Below are 12,895 nucleotides of genomic sequence, written 5' to 3' on the forward strand. Positions count from 1 at the left end.
TAATGATCCATTGTTAGGCTGATGGTCCTTCTTGAGCATGTGATCAGCTGGTTTTGGTTGTCAGCAGCAAAACTGGTTGATCCACTCTGAGAAGGTGCTATTTAAGAGACTGAGCTGAAAACAGCACCTCAGACTGAAGAAGTCTCTCGGACGAGAGACGAAACGTTTCTACATTTTTTGTTGTTTTGCTTTGTTTTGTTTTTTTTGAATGTCCAGAGGACCAGATTTAACTTTTTTAGATTTTTCTACCTGGATTATTGAGCATGCATCTAGCCATTAAAAATTACAATCAACTCTGCCTTTCTGCCAGCAACATTTATCATAAACCACTGGGTGGATTTTAATGAAACTCTCAGCAAGTAATAATTGGACATCTACATCTTATTAATTTTTCAAGTCAACCCAATTCAATGTGGCTCCCACAGCTAAGCCAGCTTAGCCAATTTTATAGATCTTGAACTAAAGTTTGGTGTAGCTGAAACTGATCCCCTAAACATGCTTGGAGTTTTACACATTGCAATATATTTTTACTTAACTTGGTCATTAATTGTTGATGTCAACTCTGTTGATGTGTTAGCATAATACGCTATGTAACAGAGTCTTTTTAATGTAACTCTCAAAGTAATCGCTGGATGTACATCAACTGAATAACTTTTGGAATCAGCACAGTTTAAGTTGGCTACAACAGCTAATTAACACAAAAATAGCTAAAACATGGTAAATTTTGCAGATATTAAGCTAAATTTAGTGTTAGCTGAGTCATCCTTCACATGGAGTCTTGCAATATCACGAGATTTCAATTGTGGCAGGTGATGTGTATGTATTAATGTAGTTGATTGTTTTCATTTAGTTTGTTAGAACAAACAATATAAGACAAAACAAACAGTTTTTCTGATGAAATCATGGACCTCTTGTGTTGATACATTTGGGTTTTTGAGAGTATGCCTGCTTGGGTGATTTTAGAAATATCTATATATGAACCTACCGGTGTATATACTGTATGTGAATATACAGATATGAACATGTTGCTTTTGCACATTTGACTGCATTCTGGTGTTTGGCCACCTGGGTGAAACATTTTCAGATTGTATCTGAAATGATACAGAATGTCAACAAGATACTGCAACTCCCCACCACCTGTACCTTAACTAGATGTTGCTTTGATGGCTTAAATAAAAGAACGAACAACGTTTTCCATCTGTTTCATGCATCTCTGTTTTATCCACCAGGGAAATGCCCAGAAAAATCACAGCTTCCATGTAACAGCTTTTCACCAATCGTCTTGTGTTTTGTCAGGAAAGCTGGATTTTTATTGGAAACTGTATTTCATTGTTACTCTGCCAGACTGTTTTTCCCTTTTATGTCCCAACAAGCTTCTTCGTGTGTCTGCTGTCAAGCTGCTGTTTCATCTTGGAGACATTTTAGAGAATGATGTGGAATGTCTCCTTGCTATAAGCTGTGCTTAATGAAGTGTTTCAATCTGCTATAATTAGCCTCTGTCTTGGGTTTCTGACTTCATTTCGCACGTTTGTCAGATTATAATTAGTCACACTTGACACTAATTGGATGTCAGTCTTGTGGACCAGTTTGACCCTTTTAGTATTAAGAAGATTTACTTTAGGGAATTGAAATGCTGGTTTTGACTTTTTTTTTTTTTTTTCTGTAGCAATATAGTTGATGAAGCTGCGGTGTGCAGGTCCATTGTCTCTGCGAGGTCTGGTTTGTGAATAGAATGACGGTAATCTCCCAAATCTGCTGATTAAAATGGAGGCTGAGGTATTTAATTAGTAAAACTGCTCATTAAAATTTGAGCCACAGCTGGAGTTTTCCATCAACTGGACTCCTCTTTCATCTGCAGCTCCGCTGACACCACATCAGCGTGATGCGTTCCTGTTTGTTGGCTTCCTTGTCGTCGGTGTTGAGTAGACCTTCAGTGATTCAGGCCTGCTGTTTATTTGCACTGGGATGTGGAGGTGTGCTGTCTGATTTTGCTCCTGCCCTCAGCCACGCTGTTGCTCTGATTGGTGTAATCAGAGGTTGTTGTCAGGATGCAGTCACTCTGTTCAGGCCCTCCCCCTCACTTGTTATGTGGTAGCTCTGGCTTCCTGTGAAGCTGCATCGCACCTGCAAATTAAAAAAAAAAAACTCTGAAAGAAAGCAAAAAGATGGAACTCATGCATACTTTTCATATGAGATCACTTAAGGGCTTTTTCAGAACAAACACTCAAGTTTTGTCACAATCCTCCCCGTGAGCCGCTCTCCGTGTTGCCAGATATGCAAAATGTGTGTGTTGACACATGCTCACATTACAGATGCAGCCATGTGGCATGACGAACCGTTGGCAGAAACAAGCTGATAGCGGAGGCCCCACCGGCTACAAGATTTGCTTTTTTCTCCACCTCGCCTCCTTCTGTGCTCACTCATCGTTTCTACTCGGCTGGAAGACCGAGAGAAGCACAAGCCCCCAAGTCCCTGACAGACTCACAGGATCTCCAAGTCGCTTCTCAGCTGCTAGAAGAAAAAAAAACAAAAAACAAGGAGAGTTCATGTTTTGTAAAACATGTCTGTTTTTTCATAGCAACTGTAACGGAGCTACTTTCATAAAAAAAATTGAAATGGGGGCGGTGGGGATTTGAGAATGGAAGTTTAAAAGTAAAGCAGATCACCAGTCAGACAAGCCAACATACATACATCCATTATCTTAACCTGCTTCTTCCTTTTTGGGTCACAGGGGTCACTGGTGCCCATGTCCACCCTGTCCCACTGTGTGAGAGGCGGGGGACACCCTGGACAGGTCTCCAGTCCATCACAGGGACACATGGAGACACACGAGACAAATAACCATTCATTCTCACTCACACCTAGGGACAATTTTAGAGTTACCAATCAGTCTAACATGCATGTTTTGATCTGTGGGAGGAACCCGGAGTGCCCGGAGAAAACCCGCGCATGCACGGAGAGAACATACAAACTCCCCAGCCGGGATTAGGTCCGGTGACCTTCTTGCTGAGAAGCAACAACTCTACTGAGCCACCGTCTCGCACCAAAACCAACATATTTTAAATGAATAAAATTTAGCCGAGTTATGTAAATGAAAATTGTCAAATTGTCCAAAAAGCAGTTTTAAGTATCAGGACTGAGGAAGTCTCTCTGATGAGAGACGAAACGTTTCTACATTTTTTTGTTGTTTTGCTTTGTTTTGTTTTTTTGAATGTCCAGAGGACCAGATTTAACTTTTTTAGAGTTAATTGTTTGAGAAATTAATGTTAAAAAAAAAAAAGATTTTCTCCCATACATTTTTAAGAATTTGATGTAGATTTTTATGCGTTTTCCAGCAATGACTAGATTTAATAACAGTCTTGGTCACTTGCACAGAACTTTTCAACTTTTTGTAATTTCACCGACACATTTTAATTTTAAACCACATTTTTTGGAGCTTTGAGGTGAACACTTCAATGTTATTTCTTTTAATTTAAAAAAAGCCACATTTAGAAAAGTTTATAAAGCTGGTACACAATTTATGAAAGCTACTGGTAATTGGACAAATACATGTATGCTTGATGTCTATTTATGTTAGACTTAATTTTTTTTAAAGAACAACCAGAACTCTGGTCAGAAGGAGGAATCATTGCTCATCATATGATAATGACGGAGAGATGTTTCTCACCCTCCCCTATTGGCCGTCAGGGGTGTAGCACATTAAGGAATTTCCTTATTTTCTTTCCGTCTCCAGTCTATTGTCAGCAGCTCCATTTTTTTAATTTGAGTCAGGATGTTGAGTCCAAAACTGTAATGGTTATTTACACCAGACACATTGAGAGTAATGTTGCTGGTATTTTCCAGGATTTTGTGTTTGTCCTGCTGTTCTCATGCTTGATCCTGAATCTTTCTTTACAGCGTTGCTTCATTTTAATCTCTCTGCTCGTGTCGTATTTAAGCTAAAATAGCCTTCAGCTGCTATAGTTTCGAATTGTAGGTTTCAACAAGAGGTAAAACAGGACCAATAACTTATGTGGGAGGGCAGGGGGGAGTACTGAGAGTGAATCTTTTTCACATCCTGTATAATCTGGTGTAGGTCTTGTCACTTGTTACAGGTGTCAAAAAGATCTCTCACCTTAGCTGTAGCACCTGCAGCTCAGAGTGACAGCCCTCAGATTGAGAACGTATCATTGCACAGACAGCTTTCTCCCTTCAGACGTCTTTCAATCTCTCATTTGTATTTTTGTTTGTCGTCCTGACCCCCTTGTGTGTATTTTACTTGTGACTGAGCATTACCCCACCTCTCATCTTAAGCGAGCTCAGGAGCTTCTCAGCACAATCACAACTCCAGGAAGCATTTACAGCTGATTTGTTTGAGTAGACCTGTGTCTCATCACAGCTGTGTGATGGCATTCGAGCGCTGTCAAGTACACAGGTTAGTTTGATGGGTATTTACTGCTGGGAAGAATTCACTCACTCAAACATAGTTTTAGTACACATCTGCGCACTATTAATTGTTTTGAGTCAAATATTTATTTGAAGTCAAAAATCAGATGAAAATGCAAAAGTTCTGAACTTCTTGACAAATCTGATTTGACTACATACATTTTTGTCAAGGCTGCACGATATTGTATTTTTGGCCAATATCTGATATGCCGATATGTTAAAACTTATTTGGCCAATAACCAATACTTTTAATATACTTTCCTTTGTCGGAACATATTCCTCTTATTTAGGCTTACTTGCTACAAAAAATGTGTAACAGCTGAAAGAGCTGGTGACATATTCAGTAACAGCCATATGTATAGCACTTTAACTTGTATTAAATGCAAAGTGTTGAACATTATTTTTTAACATTAGTCACCTGCGATGATGTCTCACTTGTGGAGGCTTGTTCCAGGTTCCTAGCTGCAGTGTGGGATCCTCTGCACTCTTGTGCATAAAGGACAGACTTTTAAAGTTCAAAGTTTTTGTCTATCCATTGTGCCAAAAGACTAATCATGCTAATGGGGCTAACACGACGTCCAAATGTCTGTGGTAAAACTCACCCAGTACTATCAGCTATTAGCTTCTCATTGACGTTGGAAATGGCGGCTCGTAACTCGGGTAAGGCTATGTTGGAAAAAATATCTCGTACTGGGGACGATGTAGCGAGACTCAACGTAGTCCAAAAATCTTTTGAATCCGACGTCCTCAACGGGAAAAAAACTTCCACACCGCCAACATTTTGAATTTTCCTCTCCACCATGATCAGATCAGATAAGCGTGTGACGTCATCACGTTGTGCTGCCGCTGCCGGCATCCTTGTCACTGGGTTGTCGTACAAAAACAGCGTCCTTTATATCTGTGAGTTGTTTTGATTGAATGGCCGATGTCCGATATTGAACTGTAACGCTAATATTGACCGATACCATGCCGATAATATCGTGCATCCCTAATTTTTGTGATTTCTCCTGTCGATATCTTTTTGTGTGTGAGAGAGAGAATGGGCGTTTTGTTTTCTGTACAAGGCAGAGAGAAGTTATAAGATTAATAACTAGAATAAATACTGTCTGGTTAAAAACATAGAGACAGGATACAGTGCCTATTTGTTATGGCCATCTTGTTAGCTTTCAACCCCTGCTGTCTTGCCTTTTTTTTTTTTACACATTTTCCCTCTGTCTCTTGCCTTCACTCCTTTCCCCTCTCCCTGCTCTCACTCTGTACCCTGTGACTGTTTGCTCTCTCCGGTAACATTGACATGAAACCTTCCACATTCTGCAGCAGAGCTGGGCTTTCTGTGCAGAGCACTCCTAATGTGACTCTTCATCTGCTGACTGTGGCCTTAACGAGTTTTAGGACATGATGAAAGACGATGAAAAGTCAGTACCTTCTTTGCCTGTAGCTTAAGATTCACAGCTTGTCTCAGAGCCTATAGCTCATTAGTTTCTCTTCAAAATGGCCGTCTCGCTAATGTTGTAATTGAGAACACATGGAGGAACTTCATTATTTGGCTGCACCAGAAGAACCCGTGGCTATTATGTGCCCTGTGATGTTCCTGCAGACCATGGAAAACCTGTTAAAAGTACCTCGTCGTGATTTACTCCCGTCTTTGATAAAGTCAAATCAGAACCTGCCCTTGTGCTAGGAACTCTGCTGCGATTAATTAAGTAGGCTAATTACCATACCAGGCGTGTGGCAGAGATTGAGAGCTTGAATGTGAAATATCCACCCCCATTTCGCTCTGAATATTAACGCCGAAACCCTGAGGGACTGCCAAAATCTCAGTGGTGCTAAGAAAAGTGGAAGTAAAGTGTGAGTCGAGTTGCTTGGTGGTCAGAGGAGTGACTTCGTATCAAAGCCCAGATATCGTCTTTAGTGATCTAACACAGTCCGCAGCAGCGTAGTTCCCAGTCTATCAGGAATCAAATCCCACAAAGAGCGCACAGAGGTAATAATGTGTTTAACCTCCATAGAGGGAGCAGCAGGGTCTAGGAATGGCTGTAAATGACTTGCTTTGTCCTCCACCTTCACAATTTTTTTTTACAGGCAATCAGAAAGTTTCTGCTGTCAGTTTGAAGCTTAGATCCCAGGTTTGATCTCTAGTTTGAACAGCTGGTTGTTCAACAACAGTTTGTTTCTGTAGATTTACAGGGAGCTTAGTCTGCAGAACAGTTGCGGAGACGAGCATTAGAACTGGTAAATCGTTTCCAAAATCTTTTTCTCTTTGTGTTAATCTTAATTGTTCATTAAATTATCGCTGCTTCACCCTTCGCGATTTTATGATCTGCAGGAAGACTTTAGATAACTTGTCTGCATATCAGAACTTGTGCAAATGCAATCGCATTCAGTGTTGTGTAGCATTTTTTTATGATCCCGTTTCCAAATGCATTAATATCAGTTTCTCAGCTCTACTACTAGATGTGCAAATGATCATTAAACACATGTCATTAACCAGAACTTTCTGGAAGTCGTGATTTACAGGTTTGACCACTTTCTGCATTTTGTTATCTTTTAATACAACCTAATTTCTCTTCCTGATAACTTAATTTAAATATTTTACACAAAACATTAGTTAAAATGAATTATTGTAAAGTATTGTTATTGTCTGAACTAGAATTGATTCCTGAAGGAAAATGTGCAAACTCCACAATGAATTATCAAATAAACTTTAGTCTTTTGCAGCTGCACCATTGAAAGGATTAACTGATTTCTCTGAAAACTGAATTTTATGCATTTGCCTTGTCATTTGGGGCGGCTGTGGCTGAGTGGTTAGAGCAGTCGTCCTCCAATGTGAGAGTTGGGGGGGGGGGGGTTCGATTCCACCATCAGTCACATGCTGAAGTGTCCCTGGGCAAGACACTGAACCCCTCATTGCCTCCGATGCGTGTCCCATCAGTGTATGAATGTGATAAAGCACTGATTAGTTTTTGTATAGATCTAGTAGAGTGCTGTGTGAAAGGGTAAATGAGGGCACAGATTGTGTTGTAAAGCGCTTTGAGTAATCTTGATAAGACAGAAAGGTGTTATATAAGTATTTATTTATAGTTTTATTTATAGTTGATGTAAAACCTACAGTGAAGTTTGTCACAGTCGTTACATTTTAGTCTACAAGTGTTACACAGTTCTGATCATCTCTTTTTTTCTATTTATTTACTTTTTTGCCACCTTTAATATAGGATGGTAGTAAAGTGCCTTTGAACATGTTTCAGCTGTGATAAGTGACCCCCTCCAGCTTCAAATTTGGTGTGAAACCAGTGATAATTAATGTTCTGGCTCAATTGTTTGTATCTAAAATCACCCTTTTTGTTTGTAACTGAATAGTAAATGCACATATCTAACTAATAAGCAAGTAATGGATGTCAGTCCCCTCCATTTAAAATTCAACAGCTGCAAAATGACTGATTTTGTGTTGGTCATCATCTTGATGTTTTCATTGTCTTTTTACTCTGTGATGGGAAATGATGCAACTAAAAACCTTTGGTGTTCCTAAGGCACTTTATTTTCATTTTGGAAATGTTTCATGTTAAATGAGTTGTGTCCACCTTCCCTGAAAACACTGATGAATTAAAATAAACATTTGAGTCTCTTAGAAGCATCTATCTGGATTTCCTGCCTAAATTATGACATTAAATAATGACATTAAAAGCTACAAAATTAAAGTTACAGTTTACCTGTAAAATTATTATTTTTTGTACACCGCAAGACTACATTTCAGTATGTTGTCGTGTCAGTGATCATTGCTGCTAATGTTCCCTCCTGAAGGTTGGGTGACCAGTTTTATAAGGACGCCATTGAGCAGTGCCGCAGCTACAATGCCCGCCTGTGCGCTGAACGCAGTGTCCGCCTGCCATTCCTGGACTCTCAAACTGGAGTGGCCCAGAACAATTGCTACATCTGGATGGAACGTCACCAACGCAACCCCGGTAGGAAAACACAAAGACTCACACAAATATACACACCATTACAAAATGCACAGAATAAAAATGGACTACCCTCTTCCTTCTCGTGAGGCATTCAAGTCATTCTAAGCGTATTTAAATTGACTACCTTTGGAGTACAATAATTAAGATGTAAGCTTTGTTTATTGAGCTAAATTCATTAAGTAAATTTGATCGACCTGCACTTTACCTTTTTTTTTAACTGAAGATCGGCAACACCATTGTTTCCAACTCGTTGCCAGGAAGCTGTTATTTATATCTAAATTTAAGATCTACTTTTCTCAGCTCTGGTCCGGAACAGACTTTGGCCAGGTGGATCAGATCTAAAAAGGCCAAGAATTTAAAATTATGGAGTTGCACCTGACTGAGGTTTTTTTTTTTTTTTCCAAGTGTAGAAAAATGTTCAAACCTTCATATTTCAAAAGTTGAACAGTATAATTATTAGTTTTTTTTTTTTTTCCACTGTATTGATTGAACCATTTATTAGTTGTGGTCTTAAGTGTATACTTTTACCATGACTTGATTGTTAGTTTCATGGTGTTATGGTGTTTCAAATGTTAAAATGTATTGCTTTTTTTTTTTGTCTTGAAACAATCTTGTTTCCTCATCACCATGGTCTGAACAGGTGTTGCTGCCGGGCAGATGTACACATACCCCGCCCGCTGCTGGAGAAAGAAAAGACGGCTGCACAACACCACAGATCCACGCCTGGGCATCTATGGCCTTCAGCTTGGTAAGAGCCCACATCCTGCCTACGTCTGCTCCTTTTTTGTTGCTCCTCCTTTATCACTCCATCTCCACCACTCTTGACCCCCCTTTACCTCGCACAGTTACCAGTGGTGATCTGGAATGATCTCGCTCCTTCTCAGCACACAGACCAGAGCAGGCTGCCAGATATTTTTCAGAAGATGAAATGTGTCTGTGTCCTCCCAGCTTGTAAACATGTTTTGTGGGAAGTAGACCAGGTAATTAGATTTACCACTGCTGGGAGCAGAGAGACAGAGGTCAGCCACAACAGATAGTATTTAATAAATGTTATGGAATGGAGTTTGGCCTTCTCTGGCTGCCACTACAAACAGCTCACTCAACACATTTACTCTGTGCTCTATATTATCACTTACATTCTGCTTACCGACTCCCTTGTTGATGGGTTTTCTCTTTTTCCCTGCGATGATGCTTTCATCGCTGCATCAGTCTATGCGATCAGTGTTTTCAGACTCAAATAACTGTGCCCTAAGCTATCAGACACACTGGGGTGTTACACTATCCTAAGGAATGAATACTACAAAACCAAGAATTTTTCACAGAAACGGAGCGATGCATCCTAAGTTTATGGAAGTGTTTCTCCTGCAGTTTTTGTCAAAAGCTGCCAAAAAAGTATTAAATCCCAAAAGCAGGAAATTTGTGAAATTATAGACTTTGTGCATATTTTTGGAATGTTGCAATGGTAAGAAATGTGAACTAGGAAGAGAGTAGCAAGATCGAGCAGTAGCTCATGAGCCAAGCCTTTGTTTCCCAAACACATCCCATTGTAGCCTATTGTTTTCCTCTGGCTTTGACTCCCCCACCACCACCACCACGCTGTCCCTTCCCCTCTGCAACAACGATGGCCTGTATGTGCTGCCTGCGAGTGCCCGGCGGAGGTGAAACATACTTTGATCTAACCTGGCGTCTCTTCTGCGGAGCACGTAGTGCGGCTGACCAGAGGTGGCCTGCACAAGGCAGCAGTCTGTGTCGCCGTCTGATGGTGTGCTGTTGAGACTGGGGCTGCATGCAGAATCAGCTCCCTGCTGCAGGCTGCTGCCGGCTCTATTTTTAGCCCCCAGCTCCCTTGGGGTTCGGATGGAGGGAGGGATGGAGTGTGTGTGTGTGTGTGTGTGTGTGTTGTTGGGAGGGGTGGGGGGGTTGTCTCGTTGCTGAGAGTTGAAAGTCAACATGTGCAGACACAATGGTGAGGGACTGCCGCCACGTGGTTTGAGGAGCAGGTTGGTGATATCTGCTTTCCTCACGCCTACCTTTTGTTTGACTCTCCACCTTTGCAGTCTTCTGTTGTTTCAGCTCATCATGCTAAATATTCAAAAAGTCTCTCCCATGCTCGTAATTGAAAGATGAGGAGCTCAGGAAAAGCTGGAGGTGGAGGACTTTGAAGTGACTACTCTTCTGAAAGATCCACAGAGCAACAGGGTGATCATGAAACTCTCTTTGGGGAAGAGGTTGTGTGAAGAGAATGTGCAGATCTTGCCGACTGTTGCAGCTTTTGTTTGCTCTACTTTGCCTGCTCAACCAGCCCACCTCCCACACTGTTTGTTCAGTGATTTTTCACTGTAGGAGGAAATATCTGAGAGAGTTCAGGTTGAAGTGATAAGCTCCTTCAAGAACACCGTGCCAAAAAGATTCTGTAGACAAAGTTGTGCATCATCAAAATCTCCGAGATCGTCTTATTTTGAAAAATTAAAAATGTGTTTTTTTTTTATCTGTGTAATGGTTTTGTAGAGTGGTGATGAAGTGGAGACAAAAATATTATTCTCCAGCAAGTTACCGCATAGAAAACAAACAAACAAACAAAACAAAAAAAAAAAAAAATATATATATATATACTGCTCAGGCAATTTGAAGCAACTACACTTTATGTCAAATACAATGCATGACTAGGCCTGTCACGATAACAAATTCTGCTGGGTGATTGTCTCAGAAATTATTGCAATAAATGATAATATTGTTTGAAATTTGACAATAATTAGTAATTATTGTCAAATTTAAGAAGAAATGTTGGTTAATTTGTTTTGGGTGTAGTACTTTTTTGACCACTGGATGGCAGTATAAGACTGTTTGAACTAAAAAATGGATAGTGAGGGAGCGAGCAGCATGTCTAAGAAAAATGGGAGGGAGGCCCCTTGACGTGACACAGGCTGTCTCTTGTTCCTGTTTTTCGGTTCTCAAAATGGCAGACGCTCTGTGTAGTTTGAGTTCTTTAGCAAAACATTTGTCATACAAAGCTTTGAATAAAAAAATCAGTAAAAAAGTTCTCAGCTTCTTTTTGCAGAGGAAAACAACTTTGTACACAAAGACACGGGTTTCAACCGTGAATTTTGGAGCTTCAATAAGACTGAGTCCCCCCGAGGTCGGCCTGTTAGCTTAGCTCATAGCTTAGCTGCTATTAACGATACAGAAACGTGATTTTGGACGATTAAAATGGATTTTGAAGAGAGAAGAGAGGGGGGGGGGGGGGGTCATTGAAGGGCCCCGGAGTTGAGCCTTTTGTCATCCAGTGTCTTCAGTAGAAGGAGAGAGACACGAAGAAACGATAAAACAGATAAAAGAAAATGAGGTTGATCATTTTTATTTATCATGTGAATATTTGATTTATTGTTTATTGTGACAGACCTATGCATGATGATTTCTAACGTGTCATATTGTTGTTGTTTTTTCCCTTCTACAGAAGGCAGCCTCATGTCCAGAGATGGTTTGCCCACCCAGAGCACTACGCTGGAGGCTCTGCTGCGAGGAGGTCTGGACAAGAGGAACAACTCTAAGAATGATGAGGAGAGTCTGCTGGAGATCCAGGTGGGCTCAGTCAAAGACTGTGGGTGAAGACTGGTGCTCACAGAGCATCGGGAGAATGTTGAAAATGCAAACCCTCTGCTACATCACTAGCAGCTAGAGCACCCTGGTACTTAAAGTGATGACTGCTGCCTTAACCGGTTGCCAAGGCAACTTGCCAAGTTTTTCCAACTAACTTGCACAGCTTGTTAACGGAGCACATTTTTTGGATAAATGGACTTTGTCACCACTGGTCTATATATTTACCTCAATAAGAAGTAATTGCCACAAAATATGTTCAGAAATAGTAAAAAAAAAAATTGTTTCACTTCAAGCATTTTTTTTTTTTTCCTGTGAAAAAGCTTTGGTTGAAAGTCAAGTGATTTTATCTCCATATCACACATTCCACCAAGCACATGTGGAAACAGGTATTTTATTTTTACAGGAAAAAATAATTGGTTTGCTTTTTGTCATCAACCAAAACTGTCTGCAAGATAGAAGAAAAATATTTTATCTCTTTAGTTGTGTTGCTTTAGATTTCTATCAACGTGTTCTTTGCTCAGAGCTCAGTACCAGTAACTGCCCTCTTGTCTTTCTGCTTCAGAGGGTTCTGGAGGCAGATGCAGCAGAAGATGCTTATAATGATGACGATGATTTTGAGGTAGACACTCCTAAGAGGAGACATCGGGGCAAGGGAAGAGTAAGTAACTAAAGGGACCGATTGAGTTGTGTAATGAAAGTGTAGTTTTGCACAGAAATCCTTTTAACTCTTTTTATGTTGAGACTTGAATGAAATTAGCTTTTTCCCTCCAGGTAGTTAAAATCAGCCCTTCTCTTCTCCTCCCTTCAGGGTCGCGGTTCAGGCCGCAGGAGGACAGATCTGGATAATGATAAGCCATACTTCTGCGACAGTAAGCAAAAACAAATTCACATATATATATATATATACCACAATA

The 12,895-nt window shown here is 40.4% G+C and overlaps 1 protein-coding gene across 1 annotated transcript in view; it reads left to right on the forward strand.

Annotated features, from left to right (window-relative positions):
* Positions 1-12,895, forward strand: part of LOC119426945 (zinc finger protein DPF3) — an 18,389-nt gene that overhangs the window by 3,614 nt on the left and 1,880 nt on the right. Inside the window, exons 2-6 of the mRNA XM_037694519.1 lie at positions 8,224-8,384; positions 9,025-9,132; positions 11,839-11,963; positions 12,544-12,639; positions 12,790-12,850. Coding sequence (XP_037550447.1) covers positions 8,224-8,384; positions 9,025-9,132; positions 11,839-11,963; positions 12,544-12,639; positions 12,790-12,850 — 551 coding nt within the window. The remainder of the gene's footprint in view (positions 1-8,223; positions 8,385-9,024; positions 9,133-11,838; positions 11,964-12,543; positions 12,640-12,789; positions 12,851-12,895) is intronic.

Source organism: Nematolebias whitei, chromosome 21 (assembly GCF_014905685.2).
Source record: "Nematolebias whitei isolate Nwh7 chromosome 21, NemWhi1, whole genome shotgun sequence".
NCBI lineage: Eukaryota > Metazoa > Chordata > Actinopteri > Cyprinodontiformes > Rivulidae > Nematolebias > Nematolebias whitei.